The following is a 20666-nucleotide window of genomic DNA, read 5'->3' as shown; positions in this document are numbered from 1 at the left end:
TACTATATCTCACTAATAAGCAATGGCTCAATTAATTAATCCACAGCCCAATTAAGATATTGTTGTTTGTTTTAATCAATACGTTTTAGTTCAAAATGTTCAAAATTAAATATATTAAGTCCGTATAATAGCATATAGTGATTAGAACTAAATGCCTTTATGTTAGGCTTGGCACAGTTGCTAATATTATTACAGCGAAATACCTTCATTCCGTGCGGCTACGTGCCGTTTTGCATGGTGCCATCGTCTCTGGCCTAGATCCGCTCTTGGCACGTCCGGTAAAGGAGCGTTTGTTTATAGTTTCTATGACCTGTTGTAGCGTGACATCAGCTCACGCAGCACTTGCTCTCCAGCTTTCAGCCGTGCAACACATAGTTATATTCGCGCATTCATCTATAGTTCGTTGCACCCACCCACCCACCCTGTTATCCTTAATTCCAAGTTATTCAAGCTTTGCAGCTGTCAATTGGTGGAATTTTATTGGAGCATAATGTTTGTATATAATGATGTTGTCATGAATAAAATGTTGCGGATGGGCGGGGTGCTGGTGGACTGCATTACAAGTTACATTTGGCGTCTTGGGATACGTCCAAAATTATAAATTATTTAGGATAGGGTTGCCCGCTTTACAGCAGGATACAATTTATCCATTCTGCTTTACAGCAGATGGCTTAGTGTCCGCTTTACAGCGGATGGTCAGCTTGGCAACAATAGTTGCCCTCGCTCATGGTTAGTCAATGGCAGCGCTGCATTGGTAAGCAACATGGGTTGCTTGGCAACGGTTGTTGCAGGGCAGCGGTTGCTGCAGTTGGGGTTGCTTAACAGGGGTTAAGCTCATTTCTGCAGTCCACCAGTACCTCCACATCCGCGACCATTTCATCCAATAATATTTCTTGTCTTAATTTGAAGTTCCGCTATCATGCATGACAGCGGAGCCTGTCATAATGGAGCCATGTCCTTATATAATAGAAAAGATGCAAGGTCAAGTTTTCATGTGTGTAGAAAGTGTGTGTGATAGATAGATAGTTGTATGGTTGAATTGTTTCAGATAATTGTAAACTTGCTAGTTGCTATCACGCACTTGTACATGCAGTTAATCCATTAAGAAAATGGTATCCTGCCAGCCTGGTCCCCTGGGTATGCTGCGCTGGCGCTACAAAGTGTAGCGCCAGCGCAGCATACCCAGGGAACCAGGCTGAGCTGAAGAAAATACAAAGACATTTCCATGCCTTATATAATAGAAAAGATGCAAGGTCAAGTTTTCATGTGTGTAGAAAGTGTGTGTGATAGATAGATAGTTGTATGGTTGAATTGTTTCAGATAATTGTAAACTTGCTAGTTGCTATCACGCACTTGTACATGCAGTTAATCCATTAAGAAAATGGTATCCTGCCAGCCTGGTCCCCTGGGTATGCTGCGCTGGCGCTACAAAGTGTAGCGCCAGCGCAGCATACCCAGGGAACCAGGCTGAGCTGAAGAAAATACAAAGACATTTCCATGCCTCAAGAAAACTCCCAAAGACGAAAATGGGTCAGATTTTAGGGAACTAGCAGAACGGTACAACTTCCGTGAAAGATAGAAGATAAACCAGGATGAAAGACCAGGGTCACTCTCAATCGGTTTACCGGCGAAATGTACCCTGGGTATACAAAACAATATATCGCATTCTACCCAGATTTTCGTTGCCGTATCTCTCTACCCAGACCGTATCTAAGTGTACTCCGAAATTGGAAATCTTTCGAGGCATAAGGTAAATGCATTGAGGCCAAGTGTAGACAGACTTTCACTGAGTGCAATCGAAACTACTTATAATATTTGCTTTAGATGCCATGATTTGTATTTAAAAATCCGACCCACAATTGCTTTGAATTGTCTTCAGAAATGGGCTAAGTCAGTATTTAATCAGTTTATAGAACACGGGTCTGTATCTATATTAATGGTGCAGTTGCTTGACACGTTTTAGGCGTTATATCAGTTTATTTTCGGGGATGTAGATGTAGATCAGCAACGCATAGAAACGCAATGGTCGAACGATCGCATCCAAAAGTTGGCGAGATATGACAATCTGTATTGGGAGAAAAGGTACCGATAATGACCGTTAATTGTTTGTGAGAATATTCAGGAAATACCAAACTTAACCACCCTGTTCATATAAATGAACATGTCCGACATTGCTGAAATCGGATTCTATTCAGGGAGTCATCAATATTTACATACTTGTAAATCTTTTTAAAGCTTCTAAATTTTCTTAACATCATTAAAAGAGGCTGTGCATAATAGTCCAAGAGATAGCAGGGAATTTATTTACCTCAGAGATCCAAAAGGTTTGAAATGTGAATCATGAAGAAAATTGATTATATTTTCGAAAAATCAATTTCTTTCAAATTGAATCTTGACCAATTCCTCACAGTATGCCATTAAAGGCATGACTCAGCTATTTTGTTTAGCGCCCATGTGATTAAGGAAAATACGATGTTTAATAAAAATTGAGACGGACAAAAGTTATTTGGGTATTGAAGCGTCGGTATGAGCATATACTTTATAAAAGAACACATTATTGCACCCACTATATCAAAATGTGTTATCTGTGATAGGAAATATCATAATATTTAATATTTTGTTTGCAAAGTATCATCTTTTGTTTCTTCTTACTCCTATAATATAAGGTTTTACGTTTCTCAGTAATTTTGCTTTACAAGCCCAACATTATTGGAACAATTTTATTCATTTTCATAACGAGTTTTGTTCAAAGGAGTCAGAATGATTTATTTTTGGTAAAGAGAGATAACTCCATCCTAAAATCATAAACTGTGACATTTCAGGCAGTTCAAGTACAATTAATGTAATAATAAGGACCAGATTTGAATAGAGTTAATCAATTAACCTTTCTAATGAATAGTTTTTAGTATGTGATTTTAATCAAGTGAAATGACTTGTCCCTGATGCCAAGATGGCCACAATGCTGGAAGCATATAGACAGCAGGAATGGAAAGGGTGAGTTGTTGTGAATACCCTTATCAGTATCTTTTACACTGTTTGTCATAAGTTGTGTAGTGATCCACAGAAAATATCATCTCTAGTTCAACAGTATAAAGTCTTGTGATCAGTTATAAAGCCCCTGCAAAAAAGTTAAGGCTACCAAGGGAGAATACTCTTAATAACAAGTATTTCCAGGGAGCAGTTGTTTTAGTTTGGGACTATTCAAGTTTGATTAATCATTTATAAAGCAATTTGTTTGTTTTTTTAGATGATGTGTAGTTGCAACAAATATGAAGAATGGGTGATCAAAATCTCAAATGTATTCTGCATCTGGGTCAACATTCAAAAGAACCAGTCAAACAGTTTGACAGTGAGTCTTGGCAACAAATACAAAATGCTGCAAAAACTTCGTCTGAACAAGTATTCTTCATCAAAATACCATAAAGCATGTTAATATGTGAGATCTCTAGATGCCACTGAACTGTCCTATGGATATCATATCATCTGCTACAAAATTTCACAGCTATTCCAAAAGAGATAACTGAGCCCCAAAGAAATGCATCTCTTTTACTCCTTTTACAATTGCCTGGTATTGCTTGTAATTCCTCTGGGGTATTTGAAAATGTGTGCATTTCCTGCAAAGCTGTTTCAAAGCGTGTTGAGGAAAATAGAGAAACACTTGAAAGATGCAAGAGTTTTGATGCTGAAGAAAAAATAAAATCTGCTGCTAAAACCCTGTGTGACCAAGCACTACTAGCTCAGATTTGTGACGTAGACTTCATATCGAAGGAAGTAAAATATCACCATTCCTGTCGTAGGCATTACCTCAAAAGAGCAGAAAATATATCCATCAATCATGGAGCATCTCTGGAGCACTCTGACAACAGCAAAGAAAACCTGACCAACAATGCACATGAGACAGCCTTCCAGACATCTGTATCAGAAACTGAATCACCAGTTCCAGATGGTCTCCTTCACTTACCTGGACTTCACACTGGCACGGCGTGGGACAATTATGATGAGAACACAGAAACTCTATCAGGTGCTGGGACACTTCATGACACAGTTTGTATATGTTACCAGGATATTCCAACAGCCCCAGTTACACCTGAAGATGTTCCAACACATACATCTTTTAAAGCAGGAAGAAAGAGATCATTCCAAGTAGAACAATCTTACATCAAACCCTACATGAAGAAGCCTAGGATTCAAAGGTTTGAGTATCCATTATCCAAAGAAGATGAGCCTACAAATTATGTACACTTAAGGCACATGGACATGCTCTGGATGATGGGTTATTCATGGAATCAGCAAACTCCAATGTGGATAGGATCGAATGCACGATGGTCTGAGGACTATCGATCACAACAAAGAATTGGGTATTTGAAAAACATAACAGAGCCACCAACACAACTGGATGTGATGGCTAAAACACTGAGGATATCTCAAGAAGTTGCAAAAGCCTGTGGTGAAAACATGGCACTTGCCACTTATGATTTGGCTATAGCAAAACTTGCATTGCAGATACAGGCACAAGAAAAACCCACCTATGACAACGTGCTCGTTTGCTTTGTAGCTTTCCATATATCTATGACTTTTTTTGCTTGTTTGGGACACCTGGATGGATCTGGGGCACCATACCACTTGACTGAGACTGGCGTTCTTGCTGGTGGATCACTCAAGGGATTTATCAGTGGTAGACATTTCAATAGATGCAAACGCCTTCATCCAATACTAGCCCTCGCTTTCTGGAAACTACATTTCCAGTCCTGACTTGACAAGCACCATGGAATTATTTATGATGACATAAAGCAACTGGTGAGTTGGCGTCAATCCAACATCAGAGTCTGTCAAACTGGCTTTGGAAAAGAATGCAATTCTAAGAATCCTTGACACAGATGATGCCTATTCAGAGGAGACGAGGAATGGGGCTCATGGGAAAACTACTCCGTTCTGGATCATCTATATCGATCTTGTAAACCTGTATCTGACGTTTAGCAGGGCCTGCAGGACGTGTGACTTCAACGTTTTTGTGTACTGCCTTGCCTTTGATATGAATCGTCTAAATTATTGAAGATGGATGACCTTGTATCACTTGAATCTTCTGAACATAGATATCACACACCCGGTAGCTAAAGAGATGCTAAAAAATGGAGGACTTTCAATAAAGAGAGACACAAATTCATCCTCCAGAGTACCAGTTGATATGGCACTTGAACAAACTGTCAATGCTGATGCGGCTTCAAGGATGACAGGAATTTCTTTGTTCATACAATCAGAGTATGCTCGCACAAGATGGATGATAACTCGTTCTTTAAGACGCGCATTTGTGTCAGGTCTTCTTGAGATGGCTGGCCTTGACAGAAAAGATGAAACTTCTCGTGAGCAAAGGCTATGTCAGGTTGTGAGAGATCACAAGGATGCAATAGAAAATAGTTTGAATCCATTCAGTGAAGCATGTCCCAACCTCTATTGTATCAGTTCTGGAAAGGCTGTACAAAATGAAATAGCCAATGATCTTGTTTCTGTGCTACAGAAAGGAGAAGAGTGGTACAAGCAATTTCAAGATGGCTGTTTCAGTGATGCTCGACGATTTGAAAAACCTATTCCCAGATGTAAAGTAAAAAATGTTGCTGCTGGAGCTGTGAAACTTTCATGCACAGCCAAAGATATGAAGGTAAATGAGCTGAAATGCACAAGTGATCTGTTTGGAAGACTACTGTACCTAGCTACAACCTCAAACATCAACCTGCAAGAAGTCTTTCAATATCCCTTGACTCCAGTACCTCTTTGCTTTGCCCACATAGATGGCTCTTGATGTTTGTATTGTTGACGGGATGTTCTTTGTACATTCACTCACGAATGTGCCTCTAAGGTACAAGGATATTGCCAAAACAATGCTTATTGGCCAAACGTGTTGAGTTTGTTTGTGATACATATACAAGAGTCCATCCATTATACTATATTAAGGACAGTAAACGGCAAATGTTGGGTCCGACTGAATTTGAAGCCTTACTGACAGGTCCTCTCCATATTAGACCAATAGAATTACATCAAGCATTGAGGTCTCACTCATTGCCAGATGCGCACAGCGGCTATATGATTAAGTCCACCAAAGTACAGACCAGAATCATGGTTTACATTTATCAGTTTTCTCATTTTTTCACATACTAACCTCCTCCTTTCTAGAGATGTTTTTACAGTACTTATGTACACTCCCGCATAGACATTTGCCCTTTGAACAGGTAAATTTATGTTGCCAATGTACAGATGTTCAGGCGACACTGATTTCTTTCTACATCCAAATGTTAGGACAGCACTTTTGATGACATTGTATTTCAACTCCCACTTGTAAGCATAGTTTTTTGCACCGTCGAGGAGCATTTGAAGACCTGATCAAGGTCGTTTCATCTGCTACCATTATTCCTGGGCATCATCCCCATGGGAGGCATAGTCCACAACCGGAACTGCTAAATTGATGATATCGAATTGAAGTACATCGTTGATATAAAGAGTAAAGAGCCATGCTGATATGACACGACCCTGACCTACACCCAGGGAAAACCTCAGATTTGAAGCCAACAAAGCTAACACATGAGTACATATAATTATAAGACCTCGGACAGTGACTGGTCTGCTCGATGTCGCATACTGTGTCTGAGTGTGGTATTCATGTTATGGTAGCTGCAGTATGGTAGCTCAGTGGGCTGGCACTATAAATCGTCATCAGTCCAGACTAGTACAAACAGCTAGTTCACTCACACTTGCATGCACGTCGGTATATGAATAGTAACATTTTTACTGTTTGACATATATTTGTCAATATAGATAATCGTGCTGTCTTTGCAGAACCATCTACATGTATAGCCTTAAATATTACTAGATAGCCATCAGAACCTTTTAAGCATGTGTGTGTGTGTGTGGGGGGGGGGGGGGGGGGGGGGGATGTGTTCGAATCCAGGTTCGCTCCTAATATGTTTCTAGATTTGTCAGCACCATACCCGTGCTCGTGGGTTTCACCGAAGTGGTAGACGTCTGAGACCTGTATCACTTCGGGCTTTCCTCCCACATTAAGCTGACACGACGTCATATAACTGGAATACTGTTAAAAGCGGCGTTAAACCTAACTCACACACTCACTTTTAAGCATGGTTACCTTCGTACGGCATGCGCCTTATAAAAATATCTACATGTCCTGACATAACCGCCCACGCGAAGACAAGTCCTGCATACAGCTGCCCTACACAGACTCACAACATCGTGACTGACAGAAAGGATTGGTGCTGGTATCATTTGAAATAGAAGTACATTAGACTTAGGATTGTTTGTTGTCTAACGCCGCACTCAGCAATATTCCAGCTATATGACGGCAATCTGGAAATAATAGAGTCTGGACCAGACAATCCAGTGATTAATATCACGAGCATCGATCCACGCCTCTTGCGACAAGCATAGACAAAAACTGTTGAAAACAATGAAAAGTGAAAGATTGAAGCTTCCCGAAAACACACGCCTGAAAGCAGCCAGTGGTTTAGTCCATGCTACAACTGAACCCCACTCTTGGAAGTTGAAAATGCGACGTTTTATCTCCTATCTGCGGGGACCCCTGAAGATCCGGGGTGGAATAGGTCTTCAGCAACCCATGCTTGCCGTAAAAGGCGACTATGCTTTGTCGTAAGAGGCGACTAACGGGATCGGGTGGCCAGGCTCGCTGACTTGGTTGATGCATGTCATCGTATCCCAATTGCGTGGATTATTTACAGACCTCCACATATAGCTGGAATATTGCTGAACAAAGAAACAAAACTGTTGTTGCTGTCATGTCGACCTTCCATGTCAAAAAGATAACTGTTTACCTGGTGAAAAGAAAACCCTTTACCCAACTTCCCAACAGGAAAACAGAGATCGACTAACCAGACCATCTCCGTAAGAATTAATAGTTGAGAAGATTTCCTGCTGATTTTCCTGCAAGACAAGATCCTTGGTTTGGGAACAGTTCCCAATATGCGACTCCTCTGTGATGCTGTAGTCATGTATGGCGACGGGACATTCTATGTGGTGCCAACTCTTTTCTATCAGCTGTATTCCCTTCACGCCTGTGTCAGTGGTAGCTTGTATTCTCTCACAAAGCAAGTCACCTACGAGCGGATGGTCCTTCTGTTCCGAGATGTTGCTGCTGCACATAATCTTCAGCAGTCACCCCGAACCATACAGGTACATATAATATGAACTAATACGTAATAATGTAATAATATCCATAATATTCATATATAAGGAAACGCCATTGGCTTGTTTAGCAGTCCGTTTTCGATATTTTATATTGTTTTATATGGATTTCGAAGAACCTGCTAAACGAGCCGATGTCACTATGTTCAACTGTGAGTGGAAGGGCTGCTTCTTAAACTGTACGCATGTATTTGTATGCATTTTTTATGGGAATAAACGCTGACATCTACCATTACAGGACGTTTCAAACTAGCGATATTTCAGACTATGCTTTAAAAATATTTTGACAAAGTTCTCGATTCAAAATTTGAAGACATCCCATCTAATGTATGGCCTAGATTGTATGACAGTACTTCCCACAAGCTATACAAAGTATCTTCCGTTTAAATGTTGATCTCATTGAAGTGAGAGATAGGCGATACTTTTGACGGATTTAATCGTACAGCCTGTAACTATTATTCTAAATACCCCGTGTTTACATTTTCAAGGTTGCATGATTAGAAAACACATTCCGACTGTCACTTTTCTGATCTGGTAGCGGCGCTCTGATTGGTCGGATGAAAGGCATGTCGTGCACCGTCATTGGTTGTCCACAAATCTTTGTTCAGCTTCAGCGAGAACTAGGGTCTGATTTCAATGAGATTACAAAATATTACAAATAATGATTATTCGATTCGACAAATGCCGTTAACATTAAGCATGGTTACAACATCGTAACTAGAAATATCTGCCCCTGGGGATAAACAAGGGCGCGTAGAGAAAAGCATGACGTGTAATAATCACAGTACCCATACTCCCAGGCCTTTCCTTATTTGAGAAGGAGATTATCAATATTTTGTTATCGTAAACAGAGAACATTATAAAGCAAAAACATTGATGCCCGACGCCGGGGACACGACCCAGCGTATGTCGTCATGGCGGCTTACCCGTCCCACCACCTTACGCTCACAGGTAAGACTTGCTATGGGCGTGATAGCGCTGTGAATTTTATTAACACCGTTTGAAACATCTCTTGCTGGTTGGGGTTGAAGAAACACGTAAATAAATACGGATGGCCTTCGGGAAATCTTCTTTTTCTTTGCATGATCTTCCAAGTAATGAGTTTTGTGTCCCGCCAGTCGGCCTGGCGTGAAGACACCATTTAGAGTTCAGTCAATACATCATGATAGGGGAGCTATATCGGTACAGACGGATTAGTTTTGGTCGACTGTTGCGTCCGATAAGGACGTTGATAAATAGTACACATATATATACACAGGAGTAATAAATAGGATCGGACATCCACAGAGATTCTGAAACATACCTGTTGATAAATAGTTCATGTATACAGGAGTGACATGTAGTCTCCCACACAGACCCTGAAACAGACCGGTTGATAAATAGTTCATGTATACAGGAGTGACATGTGGTCTCCCACACAGACCCTGAAACAGACCGGTTGATAAATAGTTCATGTATGCAGTAGGCCTCTGGACCGGAGCTGATGATATACAAGACGTGTATCTTGTTGCCGTATTAAGAGGTATATCCGTTAACAACCAGTATCCGCAGGTAACGGGTTCGAATCCAAAGTTCGTCCCGTTTATGATCTGTGATTCACAGGCACATAACCCTCCCTTACTCGTAGGATTCCTGAAGTGCGTGTGTATGGTTTTACGCCGCTTTTAGCAATATTCCAATATATCACGGCGGGGGGCACCAGAAATGGGCTTCACACATTGTACCCATGTCGGGAATCGAACCCGGGTCTTCGGCGTGACGAGTGAACGCTTTAACAACTAGGCTATCCGACCGCCCGGATTCCTAAAGGTTTGACCGCATTCGAAACGTGTAACTTCGGACTTTTCCCCCGTACCGTGTTTAATTTACTCACTGCAGCCGCCGCCGCTTGCGTCACCTGACTTAGTGTTGGGTAGAGAAGCAGTGTATAGCGTATTCAGACCAGTACATCTCCCAACATGCTCGCTGTTTCATCTTGTTTATTTGTTTGTTGTTTAACGCCGCACTCAGCAATATTCCAGCTATATGACAGCGGTCTGTAAATAATCGAGTTTGGACCCGTTTCGCATTGCTTATGAATGAATGAGTATGGTTTTACGCCTCTTTTAGCAATATTCCAATATATCACGGCGGGGGACACCAGAAATGGGCTTCACACATTGTACACATGCCGGGAATCGAACCCGGGTCTTCGGCGTGACGAGCGAACGCTTTAACCACTAGGCTACCCGACCGCCCCCCACATTGCTTTTGAAGTGGGGGTGATCTCATGGTCGGGTGTGTAGCAGTAGTAGTGAACTATATAGTCTAGTCACTGTGTCTCATGTTCCGTGATCATATCTATCTTGCCGTGACTACCCTATCCTTTCAACGTAGCATATCCGGTTAGTTGACTGCACCCACTGATAATAGTCATATTGTATTACCACTAGTTATTATAATGCACGATTCGAAAAACATATATTTTAATTAGGATCCTGTTGGACCAAAAGATTATGTCAAAGTGTGTTTGTTTTTTTACTTACGTCAGGTGCAGCCAATTATATACGCAATTATGTACGGCGGAGTCACGCGGACCTCGCTGTGAAGTCTGAATGCATATTTGAAATAACATGTTGTGCAAAGAATAGCATGCAGATGGAACAACCCAGTATGTCTATGCATATATAAGAATGACGCTTCTTGAGGTCATATTATATTAGAAAACCAGAATGTGAAAATAAGTACATAAGATGATATTTCTATTAATGTCAAGATTTAAGTGTTTTGACATGGAGCAAATGTTTGTTTGTTGTTTAACGCTGCACTCAGCAATATTCCACCTATATGACAGCAGTCGAGTCTGGACCAGACAATCCAGCGGTTGATATCATGAGCATCGATCCACGCAATTGGGATACGATGACATGCTTCAACCAATTCAGCGAGTCTGACCACCCGATCCCGTTAGTCGCCTCACACGACAAACACAAGCATAGTCGCCTTTTACGGCAAGGACGGGTTTGCTGAAAACGCTGTGTATTAGTTTCAGAGATATTGTTTAAAACTCATCTTGGGTATTCCAAGCTATCCGAGTTAAACCGACATATCAATTGAATGGAGTGAATGTTCATTTTGTCCGGTCCAAACTTTACAGACCGCCGTCGTTCAGCTGGAATATGCTGGGTGCGTGAGTTTGGTTTCTCTGAGTTATACCAATGGGTGGGTGGGTAGGTGGATGGTTGAGTCGCTGTGAGCGAGTTTTAAGTACAGTCAAGTAATATGACGACGGTGATACCATTCGGTTCCTAACCACTGACCTCTAGATGGATGTTGCTAGTTATCAGCCAAGCAAAGCGGTTGTTAAATGACCCATGAAGTGAAAGGTCATGTTGTCTCTCTGTTCTGAATAAAGACTTCTGACATATATAAGGAAACAAAGATATACTTTGTTTACACACATTGTATTCTGGCATACATGCGCAGCCAGGCCCACCTCACACACTATCACCCCGTTATAACGCCAACCTCGATATAACGCAGTATGGTTATTATAAAGGTTCAATGGTTTGGTAATGGCTGTCTTCGATATAGGAACGTTAAGGAAAGACACTTGTCAAATTATGCTTCTCAGACGCTTTAAAATATTCAGTAAAAACCTTTTCGAAAGGATGTTGATAATACGCTTTGTCGACATTAACCTGCTACAGTGGCATTGAAACAGAGAGCGACCCGATAAGATCCGGGGTAGAATAGGTCTCATGCTTGCCGTAAAAGGCGACTATGCTTGTCGTAAGATGCGACTAACGGGTAAGAGTGGTCAGACTCGCTGACTTGGTTGATGCATGTCATCGTATCCCAATTGCGTGGATCGATGCTCATGATGTCAATCACTGTATTGTCTGGTCCAAACCCGATTATTTACAGACCGCCGTCATATAGCTGTAATATTCCTGAGTACAGAGTAAAACAACGAACCAACCCAATTGCGTGGATCAATGCTCATGATGTCAATCAGTGGGTTGTCTGGTCCAGACTCCATTATTTACAGACTGCTGTCATATAGCTGGAATATTACTGAGTGCGGCGTTAAACAACTTACAAAAACAAAACAAGAGTCACCTTTCCGCGGCGGGGAATATAGCTGAGCGGATAAAGCGCTAGCTCTTCTTACTATCCTGGGTGCCCTTGTATCAAAACAACCATAGCGTTACGCTTGTCGTAATTCTACGTTAAGCTATAGGAGTTACGATCACCTTAGCACTGAGATCGCTTTGTACAACGGCACCCTGGTTCAAATACCACACATGTATATATGGCTTTTGGAATTCCTGGCTGATATATTTTAAATATTTATTGCTTAACGCGACTGAACTCTAATTATCTATTGATTAGTTGCCTGATAAGTAAGCAAGAATATGCTCCGAAATCGTTGTCCTGTGTAAGTAATACGATAAATTGTCGCCAGAAGAAGTGCATTTCTGTGTTTACCACTGCATGTGTACATCGTATACTAGACTTGTACAAGTCTCTAAGGCAATATTTATTAGTTTAAATAATAATTTCTAGATTATGTAAATAATAAGAACAAGTTGTTCCGAAAGGAGACTGGAGTTTGTTTACATATCTAGACTTGCCTATTAGGATGATAGAATTACTACACATTCATGGACTTATCTTTCTGTTCAGCCTTGGAGCAAGGCTAACCGTATGCTGTTAACGTATAATGTCTAATGAAGGTGCATGTTCCTTTACCAACGGGCGAAGGGCTAGCCTAGTGGTTAAAGCGTTGTCCCGTCGCGCCGAAGGCCAGGGTTCGATTCCCGACATGGGTACAATGTGTGAAGCCCATTTCTGGTGTCCCCAGACGTAAAACCATACTCACTCACACCTTTACAAACAAGTGAGTGAGTGAGTGAGTTGGGTTTAACGCCGCTTTTAACAGTATTCCAGTCACATCACGGCGTGTCAGCTTAATGTGGTTGGAAAGCCCGAAGTGATGCAGGTCTCAGACGTTTACCACTTCGGTGAAACCCACGAGCAAGGGTATGGTGCTGACAAACCTAGAAACATAATCGGGGCGAACCGGGATTCGAACCACCAATCATAGGTTTCTGGTGTGCCCAAGGGACGCAACTCTGCGCAGCGAATCGCGGCGCTTTAGACGACTGGTCCACCCGTGTCCCCTTACAAACAAGGATTGCTTTCTGTTTGGGTGATGCTGGTGCACCGCGGTCAGACTCGTTCCAGCTTTATGACTGTAGCTTGTAAATAAGGCTGGACCAGACATACCACGGGTGGACAGCATGAGCAACGCTCCACGCCGCTGCGGTCAACCATTACACATTGTAACCACCTGATACCCATTTCAGTCTTAAGCCCCTGTTACACTATAAAACACTTTGATGGAATAGAAACCGATCCTATTTCTCGTCGAACCTTGGTCAAAGTTTGATGACGTTGATTTAATTTAGCCAATCAGAATGCAAGGAATATTTACCCCTTCTCAACCGGAGGTGCGTAGAGTCAAGTCAAAATGAGGAAACTAGTTTTTGACTCACGAGATGGAAGAATTAATCGATTTGGTTGAACAACGAGCAGCCATTCTCGGGACCTAATATGCCTTTGCCTACCCCGACGCCGCATTTTCAACATGGCAATACACAAAATACATATGACAACAGCAAAATATTCTTTGTTAATAGCATCCATCTTGGCAAGGTAATTCCCGCCAAAACTTTGGCCTGTCAAAAACTTTAATTAGTGTAAACAGCCCAACTTGGTCAACGTTTTCTTTGACCAAGTTTTGGATCAAAGTTTTTGATAGTGTAACGGGGTCTTTAAATATCGGGTAGGCCTATACCTGGCCAGGGCCCACTTGCACAAAGCGATCTTAGCGCAAAGATGATCGTAATACCCATACTTTAACATAGGCTTACGATAGTCTTAGCGCTAAGATCGCTTTGTGCAAGTTGACCCAGGTGTGGAAGCCTCCGGGTCCTTCTCGCGGAGACTGAGGTTAGTTGCTAAGATACCTCAATCTGCTGACACGGCAGTGTTGGGTGAGCGTAAATAGAGGTTCACACACAATCGTGAAAAAGCCACAACATCATCAATAGCTCACGTTTTTTTAGAAAACGATGTGCCTTGTCAATTCGCGTGCAATAATCTTGTAACTTTGTTGGAAACATGACACAAATTGAGCTTGTCATATTGTTTTTCGTTTCCTTATAACAATCACAATAGACTAATTAAGCTGGGATTAGATTTTGGTTTGGTTTGTTGTTTTACGCCGCAATATTCCTGATATATGACGGTGGGATTAGAGGCCCAAAATATAGAAATGTACTTTTACTTTTGTTTTCTTTTAATCTTATAATTTTCAGTCACATGGTGATGTAATTAAACATCAGAATGTTTGGAATTCGTTATCATAATAAAATAAATGGACAGATCTGTCAGTCAATTTGTAAAATAACTGAATATTTAGGCGTGTAATATATTGCCTAAATGAAAATTTGAGTCTTTTTACACATTGACTGTAACATATACATACGTTAGAATAAGCAATGCTCATGTGAAATATTCAGCTTGTGTCACAAGTCAAAATAGTATGAACAACAATCGCACAATACCAAGCAAGTGACTTATCAAAACATTTATTACCATTAGTGATGCTACCCCAAAAGATACCTACATTTCTTTTTTTATTACCCAGACATAACTGTATTTAATTTGTTCATCAATGGGACCATACGCCTTTATGCTAACAATAAAAGCCACAAATGCGCTTACTTTTGGCGCAGCACAGGTCGCTAACTAGTCGAGATTTCCGGGATATCATCGGGGAAAAAACAATCACAAAGGCAACAACCAATCACAGGGGAAATTACTGGAGATCAGTGTCCCTTTAATGAAATTAATCGCCTATCAAATTTCCGAATGTTTAAAGGCTTTGTATGCTTTAAACACAGGACCACGTAACTAATACGCCTCTTACGACAAGCATAGTCGCCTTTTAACGAAAAGCATGGGTTGCTGAAAAACTATTCTAACCCGGATCTTCACGGGTCGACCGGTCTAGAATTGGCCTTCCGCGTCTCCCATACTTGTTGCAAGATGCAAGTAACGGGATCGGGTGGTCAGGCTCGCTGACTTGGTTGATGCATGTCATCGTAACCCTATTGCGTAGATCGATGCTCATGATGTCAGTCACTGGATTGTCTGGTCCGGACTCGATTATTTACAGACCGCCGTCATATAGCTGTAGTATTGCTGAGTGCGGCGTTAAACAACAAACAAACCATGCGACATATAGCAGCGTGTTTCAACAACCCTGATGAATGGGACTGAGAGAACGGCCAAGCACAACACTCTACAGACTTGCTCAACAGCCAAGTTAATGTACTAAACATCTTGAATAAATAATAACCTCAATAGAATACTATTTACCAAACGTTCAACTCTTTAACTTAACACTCAGCTGAACGACACCGTGGGATTACTAATTAGGCTTAGTGCGCTTGAAAACCTCTCAAAAACATTGAGCTCATTGGATGGCGAAGCCGTCTCGATACGCTTGCTGGTTTCGTCTGACCTACTTTGTGAGGAAAACACATTGCCCGCACTTTCTTACCCATACAACTTCCTGCTTGCGTGAATAACACACGTGATAAATACAGACTGAAGGTAAAGTTGGTTTTCTGGCGTTTCTCTGTATATTTTCTCGTACGCTGTCAACAGAGTTGGGTGGTATTATGTATATGATTTTGTATCCTCTCTAAGCAACCTTCCAAGAAGGTTGACAGCGCGAATAGGGGAAGGTTTTGTCGATGTTGTATAGTGCCTGCTCAACGGGGTTGACTTTTAATATTACCTGGGGAAAATTGTTATCAAATGCTAAAAATATTTATATATATTCTCTATATTTGGGTTCAATAGTGTGGGATATGGTTGAGTAGTCATACAACAATTTTTTTATTATTGAATGCATCACCCTACAATTGTAATTATAATAACAAGGATGATGATGATGATGATGATGATGATGATGATGTCAGCAGCATTAAAAGAATCTGTATTCACCAGTTCATTGACAACACTTACAACTCCAACATGCACACGACCAATACATTTATTCATTTAAATTAAACTTTTACAAACAATATCATGAGAATCGAGCTTTCAAATTTGTAATTTCAAAACCTTTTCATTATTTGTATAGTATTGATGTTACACATGCCAGCTTGGAATGCCATTAAATTCACACCACTGTGAGCTTCACATTATTTTCGCCAATTTGGTTTCGTTTTCGTCACATGGCCTTTTTCTTCAGATCTAATTAGCATCACAATACATAACAGTTCCGGGTATGGGGAACACTCGCATAACACGAAGGGAGTTGTGATCGACGGGAGTAGCAATTTACAGATTTAACGAACTACATCGAGGTCCCCGGACTTTGTGAACTCCCGATATGCCTGTATGTAAAGTCATGTGACAACTTGTTGATCACGGTGTTTTATTCCCTGTTTGGCAGATTTCCAGAGACACAATCAATAAAGCAGGTTTTAGATAAATCATTTAAAAAAGGTTACCTTCCTTGCCATACAAACTCTGCATCACCAGTAGCACACACATGCATCCAGGTGTCGTTGATGCCATTATTATTAATATTATTGTTTATCATATTTGATATTGTTATTATTGATTTTATATTGTTATTACTGTTAACACTTTTATTATTTGATTTTTTTATCAATGCTGTGATTGCTGTTATTGTTATGTTAGTGTGTGTGTGTGTGTGTGTGTGTGGGGGGGGGGGGGGGGGGGGGGTGGAGGGGCTTAAATGAAGCTATAAAACATTGGATGGCGCACATGTGGTCCAGTCGACAGGGGCGCCACAATTGTCTAAGCAGAGTTGTGCCCCTTAGGCCTGCCAGTAACCTAGAAACCTAGGAGCGTGGGTTCGATACACAAATGAATATGTTTCTAGGTTGATCAGCACCATACCCGTACTAATGGGTTTCGCCGAAGTGGTATATGACCTTCAACACTTCGGGCTTTCCTCTGACATGCCGTAATATAACTGACAATATTACCCACAAGGTTAGAAATAACCGAGTTCATAAAAGTCACACAAGAAACGATTTCATAGCTGAAGATTCATTCGACAGTTTGGGTTTCTAAGACGATCAGTGTATATTCTAAAGGGGAGCTCAAAAAGATTAAGAAACATTGGGTAATAAAAACATTATTACACTCGCATGTGTGTCGCACTGATTTTACAAAACTCGTTTAAGAAAACATGTATGACCCTTGCTCGGGAAATACAAGAGTTCTGACACTCGTTTCGTAAAATCAGTATGACACTGATGCTTGTATAACAATCTCTATCGCTGTCAAAGCGGCGTTAAACACTATCTCGCCCACTCACATAGCTTCATACCCATGAAGATCCGGGTTAGAATAGGTCTTCAGCATACCATGCTTGCTGTAAAAGGCGACTGTGCTTGTCGTAAGAGGCGAGTAAGTCGATTATTTACAGACCGCCGTCATATAGCTGTGATATTGGGTGTAGCGTTGAACATCACACAAACAAACATATAGCTTAATGCTTCATGCCGATGACACGATCATACTTCTTTCTATATATACAGATATGACGCATCTCTTTAAAACGAGGTAACAACTTCATTGTTGAACAATTTTCTATATAGAAACCAGTTTTGATATAATTCCCTGCAGTGTTTGTGTGTACGGCACATCGCGTGGTGTATTGTTCCTACTGGGCGTCGACAACATGGAAACAGAGCGCACTGTAACATTACGTGAGATTGTATTTGTATACCACACACACCTGACCCACAATCCGAGGTGACAGTCGGAGAAACACGTTCTTCCTTTGATGGCCATACAGCTTATGACAACCGACCGATCAGATACACAGACTCGTGCCTGATACGAAAGAGATTTGTGGAATCAATTTACAGTTACCAGGACACGAAGCTTAAGAATTTAAAACATTTCCGTATACCTATAACATAAGGAAATGTCTTGTCACGTAACGTCATGGCCTATGAATAAATTAAATTCGATATGCAGATTAAATGTCGTTGACAGAAAGCTATTGACATCTTTGCTGAGCATTCTTCCCGCATCGTTTACATTACGGTAATATCCGGCCGAGTGGCCCAATACAAGTCTAACCGACTAATCAAAATAGCCCCGCAGACGAGGTGTGTTATTACAGGCCATTCTCATACACGCCGCCCCCGTCAGTGAGGAAACTCTATTGTTCTTTCAGGAAAACCCACAGTGGGCGGCGAAGATCTACGGATGGTTACTTGTCATTGGGTTACTCACGAGTTCTTGGAAGTCCTGACTATGATGCCTTGACAGATAACATCACGTTTCTCACCTGTTGAGTCAGCTATCTCCAGATTACCACAGTGAGCATTCAAGGATTATACAGTGTTGTGGTGTATTCAGGAGCTAGAAAACGGCACTCGGATAAGGTTGTAGTGATAGTTACAGCGAGTTGGTTCATGGCTGAGGAGAGCTTTACTCGAACATACTATACAGATTGCGCGTCTTCTTTTGATGCATGCTGTCAAATGTTGTCATGCATTATGGGTATATAATGACAATGATCGTCAGTTTGATGGAACGTTTTACGCAGTGAGAGCGTTTGAATGATGTTCACGTCACTCCAAAACTCCCTCCACACTGAAATGACCACAACTGGTCACCACGTCCTCAACGCCACCCCAACGATTGACCAACTCAACGATGAAAGACGCCTGTTCCAGCAACCGGTGGTCGTGACACTGGGTGTTATCATGGTTGCCGCCATCTTTGGTAACGTTCTCGTTATCTATGTATACTTGAGCAAGAAGATGACACCCTCCTACTTCTTCATACTGCTGCTTGCTGCGGGGGACCTGATCAATAGCACCCTGTGCATCCCGTTCCAGATGTTCGATCTCAGCAACCCTTACAAGTACCCAGTTCCTGTTGCATGCAAGATCTTCCGATTTCTGGAAACTGTCGTAAACACCTGGTGTGGCCTTATTCTTATGTGCATCGCTTTTGACAGATATTTTAAGATATGCCACCCTCTTCAGAAATATACAATGGGTAAGGCGAAATCTCTTGCAATCGTTATGTTCGCTATGACAATTTCGGTATCATGGCCCCAGCTGTTTCTGGTAGGCAAAAGGACTGTCACAACTTCCGTCAAGGACGTGTTTGGTGAAGATTGTTCCACCCAGGATGGATTGTTCGGTTCTGTATACTCCCTGTTGTTTCAGGGTGCCATAAGCTTCCTGTTCGGTGTATGCTTTTTGATATTTCTATTATTCTACGGAAGAATGTTTCACGTGATTTGGAGAAGGAAACGTCAGCGAATTGGGGAAAGTTATTCCTTCACTGTGTCGTCTGGTTGTGAGAAAATGAAAGGAGCAGACGATAAAAACAAACGAACTTTAAGTGTGATGGAGGATACCAGTTTTACCGCTCAAAATGATAGTGCGTTCCCTTTTGAAAATATTGATCAAAACAGTAATGGGAATATTGGAGAAACAAATTCCATAGTTGATGGTCGGAGACCGTCGACGACAGATAGAAAATTTACGAACCTGACGGAGTCCTTTTCAAGCAATCTGAATGAAGTCCACGTTGGAACCAGACATTCGTCCGTGTGGTCCCTTTCAATGATGTCTCAAAGGACCCCTTCTACACCACTAAGTGCTCAATCACACCGTTTGAAATTCTCGAGTCAGATTAAAATCCGGACGTCTCGGACCACCGTCATGTTTGGCCTGGTTACTTTGGCCGGAGTTTTTGGATTTCTGCCATATTTGTTGTTGGAGGTTCTCAGACAATCTGGAGTCGCATTTCAACCAGGTATGACAAACACGGAAGACTTAATGTACGAGTTTTTATCGAAGTCTTATTTTCTAAACAACATTGCCAATCCGTTGATATACAGTGCTGTGAACCCACTATTTAGAAAGGACAGTAGGAATGTGCTACGAAAGCTGATCAAGTGCAAAGACTGATCTTGTTCATCCAAATGAGGTTAATTCAGTATTAAAACATTTATATATTCTAATAAATGTTACTATTTCTTAAACAGTCTTAGTGTTGTTGTATCCCGTTTTAGAGGGTACTGAGACAAAGATTTTGTCAGCCGCTGTTTTGACTTCTGTAGTAGACTTGAGATTGTAATTACTGGATGTTTGTTTGTTTGTTGTTTAACGCCGCACTCAGCAACATTACAGCTATATGACGGCGGTCTGTAAATAATCGAGTATTAAGAAACCTCAAGTCTTTCCATTTCAGGGACTAAGCAAATCTGGCACTAATTTATAGGATGTCCCAACATGCGTGGAGTCATTGCTAATTAGTGTTTCCACGCAACTATGACTTGCTGAGAGGCATGTTTGACGTGTATTCTCCACGCCAAGATGGCATGTTTG

General features: G+C 41.3%; 1 protein-coding gene across 3 annotated transcripts; it reads left to right on the top strand.

The window, feature by feature from the left end:
* Positions 1–8045: 8045 nt before the first annotated feature.
* LOC124146680 (5-hydroxytryptamine receptor 1A-like) lies at positions 8046–20320 on the top strand. 3 transcript variants are annotated; one of them, XM_046517092.2, is made up of 2 exons: positions 8046–8193; positions 18491–20320. In XM_046517092.2, exon 2 carries the CDS (start codon positions 18879–18881, stop codon positions 20244–20246), a length of 1368 nt encoding a protein of 455 aa, XP_046373048.2. In that variant the 5' UTR covers positions 8046–8193; positions 18491–18878; the 3' UTR covers positions 20247–20320. The 3 variants fall into 3 exon arrangements, with proteins under 3 accessions (XP_046373048.2, XP_046373047.2, XP_046373049.2); XM_046517091.2 differs by lacking the exon at positions 8046–8193 and adding an exon at positions 15765–15873; XM_046517093.2 differs by lacking the exon at positions 8046–8193 and adding an exon at positions 17870–18014.
* The last annotated feature ends 346 nt before the right edge of the window (positions 20321–20666 follow it).

The sequence above is a fragment of the Haliotis rufescens genome, unplaced genomic scaffold (genome assembly GCF_023055435.1).
Source record: "Haliotis rufescens isolate VD_foot unplaced genomic scaffold, xgHalRufe1.0.p SCAF_3, whole genome shotgun sequence".
Lineage (NCBI taxonomy): Eukaryota > Metazoa > Mollusca > Gastropoda > Lepetellida > Haliotidae > Haliotis > Haliotis rufescens.
Note: the sequence above shows the minus strand (reverse complement) of the source record. Positions and strands in the feature narration are given on the sequence as shown.

Coding starts and splice junctions, on each gene's coding strand:
- LOC124146680 (XM_046517092.2), top strand. CDS start 18,879: ATGATGTTCACGTCACTCCAAAACTCCCTCCACACTGAAATGACCACA.